The 13,398-nt window shown below is 47.5% G+C and overlaps 1 protein-coding gene across 2 annotated transcripts in view; it reads right to left on the reverse strand.

Moving 5' to 3' along the window:
- The window catches only part of TTLL9 (tubulin tyrosine ligase like 9), a 52,210-nt gene that overhangs the window by 15,865 nt on the left and 22,947 nt on the right, over positions 1-13,398 (reverse strand). For both annotated transcript variants that reach the window (XM_006064424.4, XM_025263687.3), the window contains 5 exons: positions 6,464-6,532; positions 5,735-5,809; positions 4,520-4,610; positions 3,433-3,473; positions 2,511-2,598 (listed from right to left, as the gene is read on the reverse strand). In XM_006064424.4, coding sequence (XP_006064486.2) covers positions 2,511-2,598; positions 3,433-3,473; positions 4,520-4,610; positions 5,735-5,809; positions 6,464-6,532 — 364 coding nt within the window. The remainder of the gene's footprint in view (positions 1-2,510; positions 2,599-3,432; positions 3,474-4,519; positions 4,611-5,734; positions 5,810-6,463; positions 6,533-13,398) is intronic.

The following is a 13,398-nucleotide window of genomic DNA, read 5'->3' on the forward strand; positions in this document are numbered from 1 at the left end:
AAAGTTAATAGATTCATGAACCTCCTTTCATATTTTCTTCTAAACAGAAATGTAAAAGCAAAAAATGGGATTGTAAACACAGCCCAGTTCTACACGCACATGTGGTTTCCACCTCATGTTCTACCACAGACACCTTTTTTTTCCCCTGGCCGCACTGCATGGCTTGTGGGATGCTTGTGGGATATTAGTTCCCCTACCAGGGATCAAACTCTGGTCATCAGCAGTGAAAGCACTAAGTCTTAAACACTGGACCACTAGGGAATTCCTGTAGTTACCTTTCCATAACATTTCAATCACCTCACTGTATTCAACAGCTACACAGGATCACAGAAATGCTTTATCATTCATTTCACCATCCCTCTATGGTGGATTAAGCTGTTTCTGCTTGTTTACTATTAGTGTTGAGGTGAATATTTTTTCATTTTGAGTATGTGTATCTGATTTATGTATTTGAATAAATGTATATTTATTTAAAGTCAGCTAAATAATTTTATATATTAATATTATTATTTTGCAATCCAAAGTTGCTTTATTATTTTAAAAGCTGGTGTGTAATATCTGAAGCAAATAAGGCAAAATATTAATAACTGCTAAATCTGGATGGTAGATGCATAGATTTCTGTTACAGCCTTTCCTGCAGTTTTCTATATAATTTAAATATTTCAGTATTTAAAAATTAAAAGCAATTAAACAAAGGGATTAAAATTATGTATATTCACTCACAGTGAAAACAGCAAAGCCTTGTTAAACAGAAACTAGCCGTGAAGAGTCCTCAATTTAATAAGGCTCTATGGTGCCTAGAGACAAACAAACAGTTTAAAATGAGGGCAGGAGGACCAATAATGTGTACTGAGTAGTCACTCTGGGTTAGGCACTGTCTAAATGCTTTACATGTATCGTTTAACTTTATTTATTTTTAGGTTTTTTCCTTGGCCACATGGCATGTGCAATCCTAGTTCCCTGGAATCAAACCCGCGCCCTCCACAGTGGAAGCATGGAGTCTTGACCACTGGACTACCCAGGGAAGTCCCTCATCTAACCTTAATAAGAAATGAGGTGGCAAAAAATGAAACTAAAATAAATTCAATGAGTTGCCTATGACAAATTCTTGTTAGAATCACAAAATAAGACATACTGGAAATGCTGAAGTTGGCTAAACAGAAGGAAACAAATTGTAGAAAATACTCAGGAAGGCCTAAGCCCTTCCGACATTCAGGGAATGCAAATGTATTACCTTGGACAGTCACTTAATTGAATGATGAGATTAAGACAGAGCGATGTGAATTGGCTAAAAGCATTAGCTGGATTGCCCAAGCCAGAAGCTTGGCAGCATCACTTGCTACTTCCACCTCTCCCATATGAAGGTAATCTAGTCCTGCTGGTTTATCTCCTAAATATTTATTTCTAGATCATTTACCCCTTTTCCTCTGATGCTCATGTCTAAAAGTCTTAAAAACAATGTTTGCTCTTTTTATTTTGACCAGATAATACACTCACATAGTTCAAAAGTCAAAAGTATAAAATGTATATAAGGAATGTCTCCTTCCCCTAACCCCAACCCTGTCCCCTCCCATTCATTTCTCCTCCAAGTCAAATTCTGTTTCTAGTTTCTTGTCTATCCTTCCAGAGATGTCTATGCACAGATAAATGTATATACAGAGATATACGTTTTAACATGAATGCGAGCATCCTTTCCACAGAGTTCTACACTTAGTTTTTTTCCAATGAACAATACATCTTGGAGATTATTTCATCAATACATAAGGCACCTCCCCTGGTTCCTTTTTACCAGCTGGATAGTATTCTGTTGTATAAATGAGCCATTCATTCGGTTATTTCCTATTATTATTTTTTGCTCTCACAACAAGGCTATGCAGTGGATAATGTTTAAATCTCTCTTTTCCTATCCTATATTGTGAATGTACCTGGAGGATAAATTCCCAGAAAGGAATTGCTGGGTCTGTGCATTTGTTTTTTGATAGAAATTTGCCAGATTGCCGCCTAAGCAGTTGTACGGTTGACACTTCACCAGCAATGTATATACTCCCCTAGCCTTGTCAATACAGCGTGTTATCAAAATTTTCGTATCTGCCAATTTGATGGAAAAGGCACTGTATTCGAGTGAATGAATGAGTCAGTGACTAGGCATATAAAGGGATGTGAACATTTTCCAAAGGAGCTCAACAAGTCCAATCCTATGAATCAAATCAATGTGAAATGATGATCAAGCAAGGATGCTTGGGGTGAGTTGCTATGAGCATAGCAGGACTGTTTCCCTCAGGTCACTGGGGGATCTCCCACCCCCTCAAGACTGTAAGTTCCCTGAGGGAAGGGACCAGGGCTGTTTTTTCCACTGCTGTATTTCCTATGCCCTGATGGGAGTTTGACATCTATGGAATGAATGAGTTATCTCAGGACCAGCCAGAGGACGGGAAGGGCAGGGTGCTTGGAAGATGCTGGGGGCGGGTGCTTGGAAGATGCTGGGGGCGGGTGGGGGAATCCTAGGATACACTGGTCATCAATGCTGTTCAGCGTGAAGCGGGTGTTGGAGAATCGAGCGAAGCCATCCCGGTACAGCCAGGCCCGCAGCGGGATGTACTATGGGGGAGGTGGGAATGGAGAGAGAGAAAAGGGAAGGAGGATCAATTCCAGCACTTTCACACCTCCTGGCTTTTGCACCTGCTGTTTCCTCCATCTGAAATGCTCTGCCTTCTTTCCCACATCATCCTGCAAGAATCTGCCCAAATATCAGCCTTCTCTGATTCGACCCCCTCCTTCCAGCGGGTAGGAGTGGGTATGGAGAGATGCAGAAGGGAACAAAATTAATGGGCCTTTCCTCTGCTCCACCACCACAAGTGACACCCGCCAGACGGTGAGCTCCAGGAGGGCAGGGCCGAGCCTGTCTTAGACACTCCGATATCCTGTGCCCAGCATATTGTACCATGAAGGTTTAAGTGTTGAATGCATGGGTGGAGGGAGTACAGCAGCTGTTTGGTTAAGAGAGTCCATTGTCAGGATCCGAATCCCTGCTCTGCCATTCACAGCTGTGTGACCTCGAGCAAGTTGCTCAACCTGTCTGATCTATCTCCTTATCTGTAAAATGAAGCAAACAAAAGAACCTACCTTCCTGGTTAATTAGAAGGACTGAAAGAAAGAAAATCTGCTAAATACTGGGCCTGGTACTTAGTAGGTGCTCAATAAATGTTGGCTGTGGTTACCACAGATGACTGAACAGAGAAGAAAGGCAGAGATGATCCAGATACTACGGCCTCTGAGATGGCGAAGCTTGGATCCGTTGACCACCCCCTGGGGTCTCCCAGGCAGGTAAAACCAGACAGCTCACATGGGTGCCCCCAGAATGGCGGTCCTGTCCCCTGGGCCAGCTGCCCCACCCCTGCCCCTAGGAGAGAGCACTTGTCTTGGTCAACTCACCGACATCACCAGCACGTAGACACGCAGGTCAAACTTGCGGCCTGTCAAGCAAGGGGAGAATGAATTGGCATAACAAATACCGATGGTGTGTCCAGTGCCGAGCTAGGTTTGGGGGAGATGGCAGTGGACAGGCCAATGTGAATCCCAGTAAAACCACAGGAGGTGCCACGTGCCTGCCTAGCCCAGAGTGGGTGAGGCCTTCAGGTGGGAGGCACTGCCTGAACAGAGTTTCAGAGGGGACAAAGGGGGCTTTGTCCAAGGGCAGAGTGCAAGGATACAAGGTTAGTGAGGTCAGCAGGGGCCAGGTTGTGTGCAGTTTTGGGGTCTTGTTCCAGCAACCATGGGAAGCCACTGAGGGATGTCTGACCCCCCTGGTGACTGTGTGTGGAATAGAGCAAAGGGGACCAGAGCCATGGGCATCAGCGAGGAAGGAGAGGTCAGTGGCCAGAACCGGGTGTGGAGGTGGCCAGCCAGCTTCAAGAGCTGTGTGGAGGCTTGATGAAGAACCATATGTGGGAGGAGAAGAGAGGGACGTTTCCAGAATAGTCTCCACCTTCTGGCTTGGTGAGGGGAGGACAGTTCTGCCCCTAGGTAGGGAGGCTGAGGGGTGAGCCAGATGGTAAGGGGAGGACAAGGCTGGATTTTAGTCTTGTTGGGTTCGAGCTGCAGAGAGATGCTCGCAAGGAGATGTCATAGACTGTAGGACATCAGGGTCTGTGGTGTGGAGCAAGGTCTTAGCCGGAGACAGAAATCTGGGAGTCACGGGATCTGGGTGGTGATTAAAGTCATGAAGAGGATGGGGGTCACTGGGGGAGGGAGGGGCGGAGGAGAGACCCACGGAAGTCTCCAAGGAAGGACAATGCCTGAGGAAGTGAGAGGGGGCAAGTGATATTAATGCTATTCCATGGGGCCCCTTCAGAGCACTGGCCCCTCTTGGTCAAGACCCTGAAAGATAGGGCTCCATCTTTGCATTCCATCATGCCTGGCGGCAGGCTGAGCCCATGACTGGCTGCTGATCCAGGCTTGTTGACTGACTAACCGACTGACCATCCTGTAGAAGGGCAGGGAGCAGAGACGGCCATCTCACCTCCTATCAAGTAGGGATTTTCGATGTAACGCTGAGCTACATAGTTCTCCACGGGAATTTCATCTTTCTGGTCATCAGAACTTCTTGTGTCCTAGTTGTAACAATAATTGTTATTAACATTTTTTGGGGGGAGCATTTCCTGTGTAAGAGGCACTGTGTTAGGCACTCTACTTTGGGTATATGATCTGATCCTTAAATCAACCCTGTCAGGAAAGGACTAATGTTATCACCATTTTACAGATGAGAAACTGAAGCACAGAGAGGGGGAGTGACTTGCCCAAGGTCACACAGCTGATGGGTGGTACAGCTGGGAAGTGGTCTCACACAGGCTGGGCCCAGAGCCTGGGCATTTAACATCCAAATCTGTGTTGTCCAATAAGGCAGCTACCAGTCACATGTGGCTGTGTACATTTATATTTAAATTGATTAAAAGGAAATGATATTACATGTGACAGTAAGGATGAAACTTGGAGGCATCATGCTAAGTGAAATAAGCCAGACCTAAACGGACAAATCTTGTCTGATTCCACTTTCACGAGGTGAGAGTAGTGAAATTCTCAGAGACAGAAGGTAGGAAGGCGGCTGTCAGGGGTTGGGGGCAGCGGGGCAGGAGTTAGTGTTTAATGGGTACAAGTTTCAGCTGGGGAAGATGAAAAAGTTCCAGAAATGGAACACAGTTTGCACAAAACTATGAATGTACTTAATGCCATTGAATTGCACACTTAAATAAGGTTAAACTGAAATTTTTTATGTATATTTTATCATAGTCAAAGAGGAAATAAAAGTCCAGCCTTTCAAGCTGCCCTAGCCTCATTTCCATTGTCTGGATATTAACATGTCACTAGTGGTCAGGACATGAGAGAGCACGAGCGTGTGCCATTCCCCCCACTGGAGAAAGTCCCATTGATGGTGCTGCTGGAGTACCACCCGGGCCTCCAAGGACATTCCTCTCCCTTCTCTTCCTGCGGATTCTTTGCAGCCAGCCCAATCAGGCCTTTTCACCTCACCATCTGCAAAGCCCTTTTCCACCCATTGTCCCCTTCAGGTAACCTTGTGAGGCCCCAGGGCAAATGTCACATGCTTGGTGAGGTCATCTGGGCCCAAGGGCAGAATTATCTACACCTACCATCACCCCCACCCTGAAGATTTGCTTCTCCATCTAAACTGCCAGTTCTTCTCTTTCTGGGGTCCAGGGCCACCCACACCTATACTCACATGGCTTCCAGAGGGGTTGACAGTGTTTCGGGCCGGCTGGGCCTCCAGGCTGGTGAGCTTCTTCCCAGCGGTGCCCTGACAGTTTCATGGGAGGAACAGGGACACACAGTGAGGAGGGGCAATTCATTTATTGTGCCCCTGCTGCGAGCCTGCTGGGCAGTAGGCGCGGGTTGTGACACCCTGCTCCTGTCACCCAGCCTGCACCATTACCATCTTTCAGGTTCAGAGGGCTTCAGCACTTTCCCCAAGACCACAGAGCTGCTGAACGGTGGAGACGGGGCTGGGGCCAGCATTTCTATTAGACAGATCCCTGCACCAAGACAGGCTTGGGTTGGGGGGCAGGGAGAGGGCTGCTTCAGGCTTAGTCCAGGAGCCGGAGGAACAATTAGCCAAACTCCCCCAGCCAGATGAGTCAGAGGCCCAGGAAAAGAGCGTACTGTTCTCTTAGACACACTAACTCATCCTATCTTCAACGGGTACTTTACTATCCTGATTTACTGGGGGCACCAAGAAGTGAAATAACTGGCTCAAGCTCACACAGCTAAGAAGTGGTAAGGTCAGGATTTGAACCCAGGCAATTTGGCTCCAGAGACCCTGCACCCATGGGCAGGCCTGTGGGCAGAGCTCCTTTGCCAGCCCTCTGAGCATTGAGGGTGAGGAGGCGGGGCCCCTGATCCTTGCAAGGGGGCAAAGGAGGATGTGGGGAGGAAGGGGGAGAGGTAAGCTTACCTTCTTCCAGTCCATGATGTCCTTCAGCCTCCGGAAGAGGAAGATGCCCTTCCCCTGTGACCGGGCTACCTGAGGTGGGGGTGAGGGCAGAAAGATTGGCTCTTAGCTCCATGTGGTTCCCTGTGGGCCCCTGGACCTGGGGCCCGTCCCCAGCATTTCTCTGTCTCCAACTCCTTTGTGGGCCTCGCAGCTGTCCCCAAGGATTGGCCCAGTGCAGCCTTGAAGGGGTTGGGACAGAGAAGGTGTTAAGCCTGGCGGGTGGGAGGGAGGGAAGTAGGGAAGAAAGTGAGAGACTTGGTTCACAAAGGCACACAATTGCATGAATAATACAAAGGAGCAGACAATTAAAAAGCCATTTCTAACAGTCCTGGGAACATATCATCCAATTCTTTTTTTGGAAATCAATTTGCCTTCCTAATTAGATTTTGCTTCAGCTAATACTGAAGTCAGTCTGCCTTTACTGAATTCCAGCATAGATAATTCAAACCTTCAGAGTCTCAGGGTTGGGAGTATCTTTAACATCATGCAGAGCAGGAGGCACCAAAGACATTGCCCCCTCGGCGACATCCCTCTACAGGTCACCTGCCTGACCTTGCACAGTCACAAAGCCAGGGAGCTCACTACCCTCCCCCGCCCCTAGATAGCCCATTCCATGGCAGGATAGCTGTATTAGGCAGTCATCCAACAGGCACGTAATAGGTGTGCTTGGCTTTATGCTATAGCCATAACCCAGACCTCGTGGACTTTCACAGCTTAATCTGTGTTGGGCTAAAATCTATCTGCCTGATACTGGCCTCAAGGGCCTCCTAGAACAAATATGACTTCTAGACCCCAGAACAGCCCTTTTAAATTATTTGCAGCCATTGAGCAGGTGACCCAGAGTCGTTTTTCTCCAGCATAAATGCACCCAGCCTGTGCAAATTCTCATTTCGCTCTCATCTTCTTGGAGCATGGCCCAGCTGGTTAAAGAGAAGCTCTTTATACAGTGTGAGATGGACAGAGCTGTCACTGACATGCCTATTCTAGAAGATATCCTCCTAAGGGAAGAATCCTAAAGAGTGGAGAATAAACTTCCTGCATGGTGATTTATCAGGGTGGTTGAGACGGGAAATCATCTAATATCTAGCCTGCCGGACTGTCATCTCCAAAAGCAATCATGATATTCCCAGTCCCATATGTCTTCCACAACCTTATTACCCTCCACCTTCCATCAAGAGCAGAAATAGCTGTCCCTTCTCCTTGAATCTGTGTGAGCCTATACGACTGTCTCAGCTATTTTTGTGTACAGCAGAAGCGATCCTGTGTGAGTTCCAATACTGGGTCATAAAACGCAGAACAGCTTCCACACGCTTTCTCTTGGAGGATGGTCACCCTGGGAACCCAGCCACCATGCTGTGAGGAAGCTCAGGGCACATGGAGAGGCCCATGTGAAGGGCAACTGAGTCTTCCAGCCCTCAACCCTGGCTGAGCTCCCGGCCAGCAGCCAGTACCAACTTGCCAGCTGAGCTAGTGAGCCAGCTTGGCAGTAAATTCTCCAGCCCTCGGTAAAGCTGCCTTGAAAAATGCTGGAGCAGCCACAAGCCCAGCTTGGAGACTTGTGAGCTACATCAGAGATGACTGTTGTTTCAAGCCTCTGAGTTTTGGAATGAAGCAACAGAAACCGAAATTTAGGCGAACAGTTCCTAGCAATGATAATGTTAGCAGCTAATATTTCTCAGCGATGAACCAGGCACACAGGTTTCACACTCATGTCCTCATTAAAGCGTTTCAAAAAACTTGTATGTAGGCATTAATATCCCCATTTTGCAGCCAAGGAAACCAAGGGACAGAGAGGCCAAGCCCTCTGCTCAAAGTTACCTAGCTTGTAGATGACAAATCCAGGCTTGTTAAATCTGTTTCACAAGCCTAGCGCTCACTCAGCTCCTGCAAAATGTGAGGGAGTATGCAGAATTAGGTGATAAACATGGTGTCACTTCTGGGAGCATCAGTCTTACCTGATGAATCGGGAAGAAGATATTTTTATAGTATTTTTAAAGATATGTTATTGATTGGGCTTCCCTTGTGGCTCAGTTGGTAATAAATCCACCTGCAATGTGGGAGACCTGGGTTCAATCCCTAGGTTGGGAAGATCCCCTGGAGAAGGGAAAGGCTGCCCACTCCAGTATTCTGGCCTGGAGAATTCCGTGAACTCTACAGTCCATGGGGGTCACAAAGAGTTGGACATGACTGAATGACTTTCTCTTTCACTTTCATGTTATTGATTGGAAAACAATACAAGTGGATTATTAAAATGAACCCGTTTGATTTTGTATCACCTGCAGCCACTCACAGACTGGAAAAGGTCAGTTTTCATTCCAATCCCAAAGAAAGGCAATGCCAAAGAATGCTCAAACTATCGCACAGTTGCACTCATCTCACATGCTAGTAAAGTAATGCTCAAAATTCTCCAAGTCAGGCTTCAGCAATATATGAACCATGAACTTCCTGATGTTCAAGCTGGTTTTAGAAAAGGCAGAGGAACCAGAGATCAAATTGCCAACATCCACTGGATCATGGAAAAAGCAAGAGAGTTCCAGAAAAACATCTGTTTCTGCTTTATTGACTATGCCAAAGCCTTTGACTGTGTGGATCACAATAAACTGTGGGAAATTCTTCAAGAGATGGGAATACCAGACTGCCTGATCTGCCTCTTGAGAAATCTGTATGCAGGTCAGGAAGCAACAGTTAGAACTGGACATGGAACAACAGACTGGTTCCAAATAGGAAAAGGAGTACATCAAGGCTGTATATTGTCACCCTGCTTATTTAACTTATATGCAGAGTACATCATGAGAAACGCTGGGGTGGATGAAGCACAAGCTGGAATCAAGATTGCCTGGAGAAATATCAATAACCTCAGATATGCAGATGACACCACCCTTATGGCAGAAAGTGAAGAGGAACTAAAAAGCCTCTTGATGAAGGTGAAAGTGGAGAGTGAAAAAGTTGGCTTAAAGCTCAACATTCAGAAAACGAAGATCATGGCATCCGGTCCCATCACTTCATGGGAAATAGATGGGGAAACAGTGGAAACAGTGTCAGACTTTATTTTTCTGGGCTCCAAAATCACTGCAGATGGTGACTGCAGCCATGAAATTAAAAGATGCTTACTCCTTGGAAGGAAAGTTATGACCAACCTAGATAGCATATTCAAAAGCAGAGACATTACTTTGCCAACAAAGGTCCAGCTAGTCAAGGCTATGGTTTTTCCTGTGGTCATGTATGGGTGTGAGAGTTGGACTGTGAAGAAGGCTGAGTGCTGAAGAATTGATGCTTTTGAACTGTGGTGTTGGAGAAGACTCTGGAGAGTCCCTTGGACTGCAAGGAGATCCAACCAGTCCATTCTGAAGGACCATCAGCCCTGGGATTTCTTTGGCAGGAATGATGCTAAAGCTGAAACTCCAGTACTTTGGCCACCTCATGCGAAGAGTTGACTCATTGGAAAAGACTCTGATGCTGGGAGGGATTGGGGCAAGAGGAGAAGGGGACAACAGAGGATGAGATAGCTGGATGGCATCACTGACTTGATGGACGTGAGTCTGAGTGAACTCAGGGAGTTGGTGATGGACAGGGAGGCCTGGTGTGCTGCAATTCATGGGGTCACAAAGAGTCGGACACGACTGAGGGACTGATCTGATCTGATCTGATCTGCAGCCACTCACAGCCCTTCACCCCCTCCCTCCCCCTGCTATGCCCCTGGGGGCCATTCATCAGGGTCATATTCAGTGGGTGTTGCAGATGTGGTTGGTGGTCTCCCCAGCAACCATTCTCTTTCCTTGCCAATGGAACCCCATTTGGGTCTCCTCTTCCCTGTGGCCCTGCCCTCTGGGGAGGTCTGAGCTCTCAGAGTAGTTCCATGCCTCTGCCACATGATTGGTTCAGGTGTGAGCTGGCAAGATGCCAGGGGAAGGAAGTCTGCCGTGGTGACTTCTGGGAATTTGTGTCTTCCTCTAAAGGCCACAAAACCAGGGTATTCCCTTATTCCCGTGGCAGGTGGCGATGTGAGGGGGTGGGTTAGGGCTGCAGCAGCCTTGTTGTGACTGAGAGGAGCAGTCAGCCCACTGAACTGGGAGTAGATGATAATGTAGAACAGCCTAACGAACCACCCCTGGATTCGACCTTCCATCATCAAAGGAAATTCCCTGGGGTCTGTAAATTTGAATGAGGAAAATTTTTCATTTTTATTTTCATTAACCCATGACTAGATTTTCATGTTTCCTTCCATTATAAATGCAGGCATGAAATCCTAACAGTGTTAGCCAGGCCTGTGACTTGGGTCTCAAAAGAAATCACAGTTATTTTCATATTGCATTACAACTGTCTCCAAATACTGTTTATACTCGTTACAACCTCGAAATTATGGTAATGATCGGGCCTGCTGCTAGACTCTCTTTAATTGTTAATGGACAGCACATATACTCCTGCGGCATAAGGAATGTGTTAATAGTTTGTGGCTGCCCGGTGAGAAGTGCCCACAGGACTCTGACTGCTGTGCTGCGGTGAAGCCCAGCCCTGCTGGCCAGGCCAGCGATGAGGATGCAGGGACACGAAGGCTGGCCCGCTCCCGGGACACAGGGGACTTCTGACAACAAATTGGGCTTGAGGCCTCGCTGAGCTCCCCTCAGGCCACCCTTCCTTCACTCTCTCCCTCGACGTGTCAGACGTGGTGGGGTATCAGCACGCCTAGCCTCTCCTGGCTCCCTCCCCCTTGTCCCACGGGCCACACTCTGGCCTGTTGAATCTTGTCTTGGCGTCTATTTCTCAGAGGACCCAGACTAACACAGTTGGTAACTGTTTACAGCATAGTTGCTTTCTTTTACAGTCAGACACACTCTATGCCAGGCTTCTAAAAACCCTGCTCTGTGATGGGGTCCGCACATTTCACCAGATGCTAAAGAGACACGAGGCGTGAGAACAGTTCAGAACCCGTGCCTCCTTGTCTGAGCTGCTGTGAGTTGGGGCTTTCTGTTACTTGCCCTCCCAAACATCCCAACTCTTGGGAGAGTTCAGTGAAAAAGTGTGAGAAGCGCTAGTTGGGGTAAACCCACATAAGAAAATGTTAAAACTCGATTTTTACTATCCTGTAGTTTGGACAGAGGCCCCCAAAGTCCAGAACAGCCCAGTGGTCGCCCCAGATGCTCACAGCCCTTAGTAAAGTGTCAGACCACTAAGTCTCTCTGCGGACACACCGAGAGACTGACAGACAGGGCCCTGAGTGCTAGCATCTGCCCTCCCAGCCACACAAGGGAGGCTGGAGGAGCAAGCATGGTCCCCATGAGCTGGGTCCTGTTCATTTCCTTGTTAATGCAGAGGGCCTGGGCTGGTGGGAGAGAGAGAGCGCCTGGGTGGAAAAAAGTTTGGATTGAGGTGATTTATACACTAGACTGATGGGATGGGAAGACAGATCTCTGTAAGTGTGCACTAAGTCGTGTCCAGTTCTTTGCAACCTCATGGACTGTAGCCCACCAGCCTCCTCCGTCCATGGGATTCTCCAGGTAAGAATACTGGAGTGGGTTGCCATGCCCTCCTCCAGGGGATCTTCCCAACCCAGGGATCGAACCCACATCTCCTGTGTCTCCTGCATTGGCAGGTGGATGTAGTAGGGTGACATGAGGGGGATGACACTGTCTGCTCCCTTTTGACTCAGTTCAACCTTCTCCTTCCAAGCCTGCACTGCCCCCACTGAAAAGGAAGATGAAGGCTCGCAGGCCCCAGGGAACCGTGCACAGGAGACATTGGAGGGAAAGGCAGGCTGGTCACCGCCCCACCTGGCCTGCCTACAGCAACGATGTGAAAAACCTGGTATATGAGTGGATGACAACTGGCTGGGTCACAAAGGCAGGCCTTGTGAGAACAGAGGGATTCAAGGGGCTTTCTCCCTCTAATTTCCAAATTTAGGGCAAAGTCCTATTTTTTAACATTTCTCAATACCAAAAGGATCCAAACAACAGGATCCCAGAACTAATGATCTGGCCCACTGGTTCTCAGAGTGTGGCACCCAGACCAGTAGCACCCTTGTAACTCAGTGTGATGGTTAATTTCATGTGTCAACTTGGCTGGGCAATGCTGCCCAGTGTTCGGTCAAACATTTGTCTAGATGCTGCTAAGAAGACATTTTTTAGATGTGATTAATATATCTACAATCAGTAGACTTTAAGTACAGAATATCATTCTGGATGATGTGGGTGAGCTTCACTCATTCAGATGAGAACTTAAGAGCAAAACCCGAGGGTTCTGGAAAAAGAACAATTTTGCTGCAAGACTGTAACAGAAATCCTGCCTGAGCTTTCTGTCACCACAGTTTAGATTTACCAGCCCCCACAATATTGCATGAACTAATTCCTTACACACACACACACACACCCTAATGGTTCTATTTCCTTGGCGAGTCCTAACTGCCCCATTTGGGAATTTGTTAGGAATGCAGATTCTCAGACCCCACACCAGGCCTAACTGAATCCAGTAGAGTGGGTGCTTGAATCAACTCTCCAGAGGATCCTCACGTGTGAGAATTACTTCTCTACAGTCTCATTACTCAAAGTGTTGTCTGTGAACCAGCCCCAGTGGCATCACCATGAGTGGTTAACAATGCAGATTCTGAACTCTCATCCAGACCTGCTGAGAGGGGCTCTGCACTTTAACCAGATCCCCAAGGATTTGTGAGCACATCCAAATTTGGGAAGCATGGACCCAGTGCTCCCCAGGGGCAGGGGGAAGAAATGGTGTTGCCTGGACTCTGTGAAATAACAATAAAAATGGTCAATTATTGGGCACCTGAGTGCGAAGCACTTTATACAGCTTATACAATTCATGTATACAACCCATGTAACTTCAGTGAATTATCTCATAACCATGTAAGGCAGGTGTGTCCATTAAGGCCATTTTACAGATGAGGA

Source organism: Bubalus bubalis, chromosome 14, assembly GCF_019923935.1.
Source record: "Bubalus bubalis isolate 160015118507 breed Murrah chromosome 14, NDDB_SH_1, whole genome shotgun sequence".
NCBI classification, from domain to species: Eukaryota; Metazoa; Chordata; class Mammalia; order Artiodactyla; family Bovidae; genus Bubalus; species Bubalus bubalis.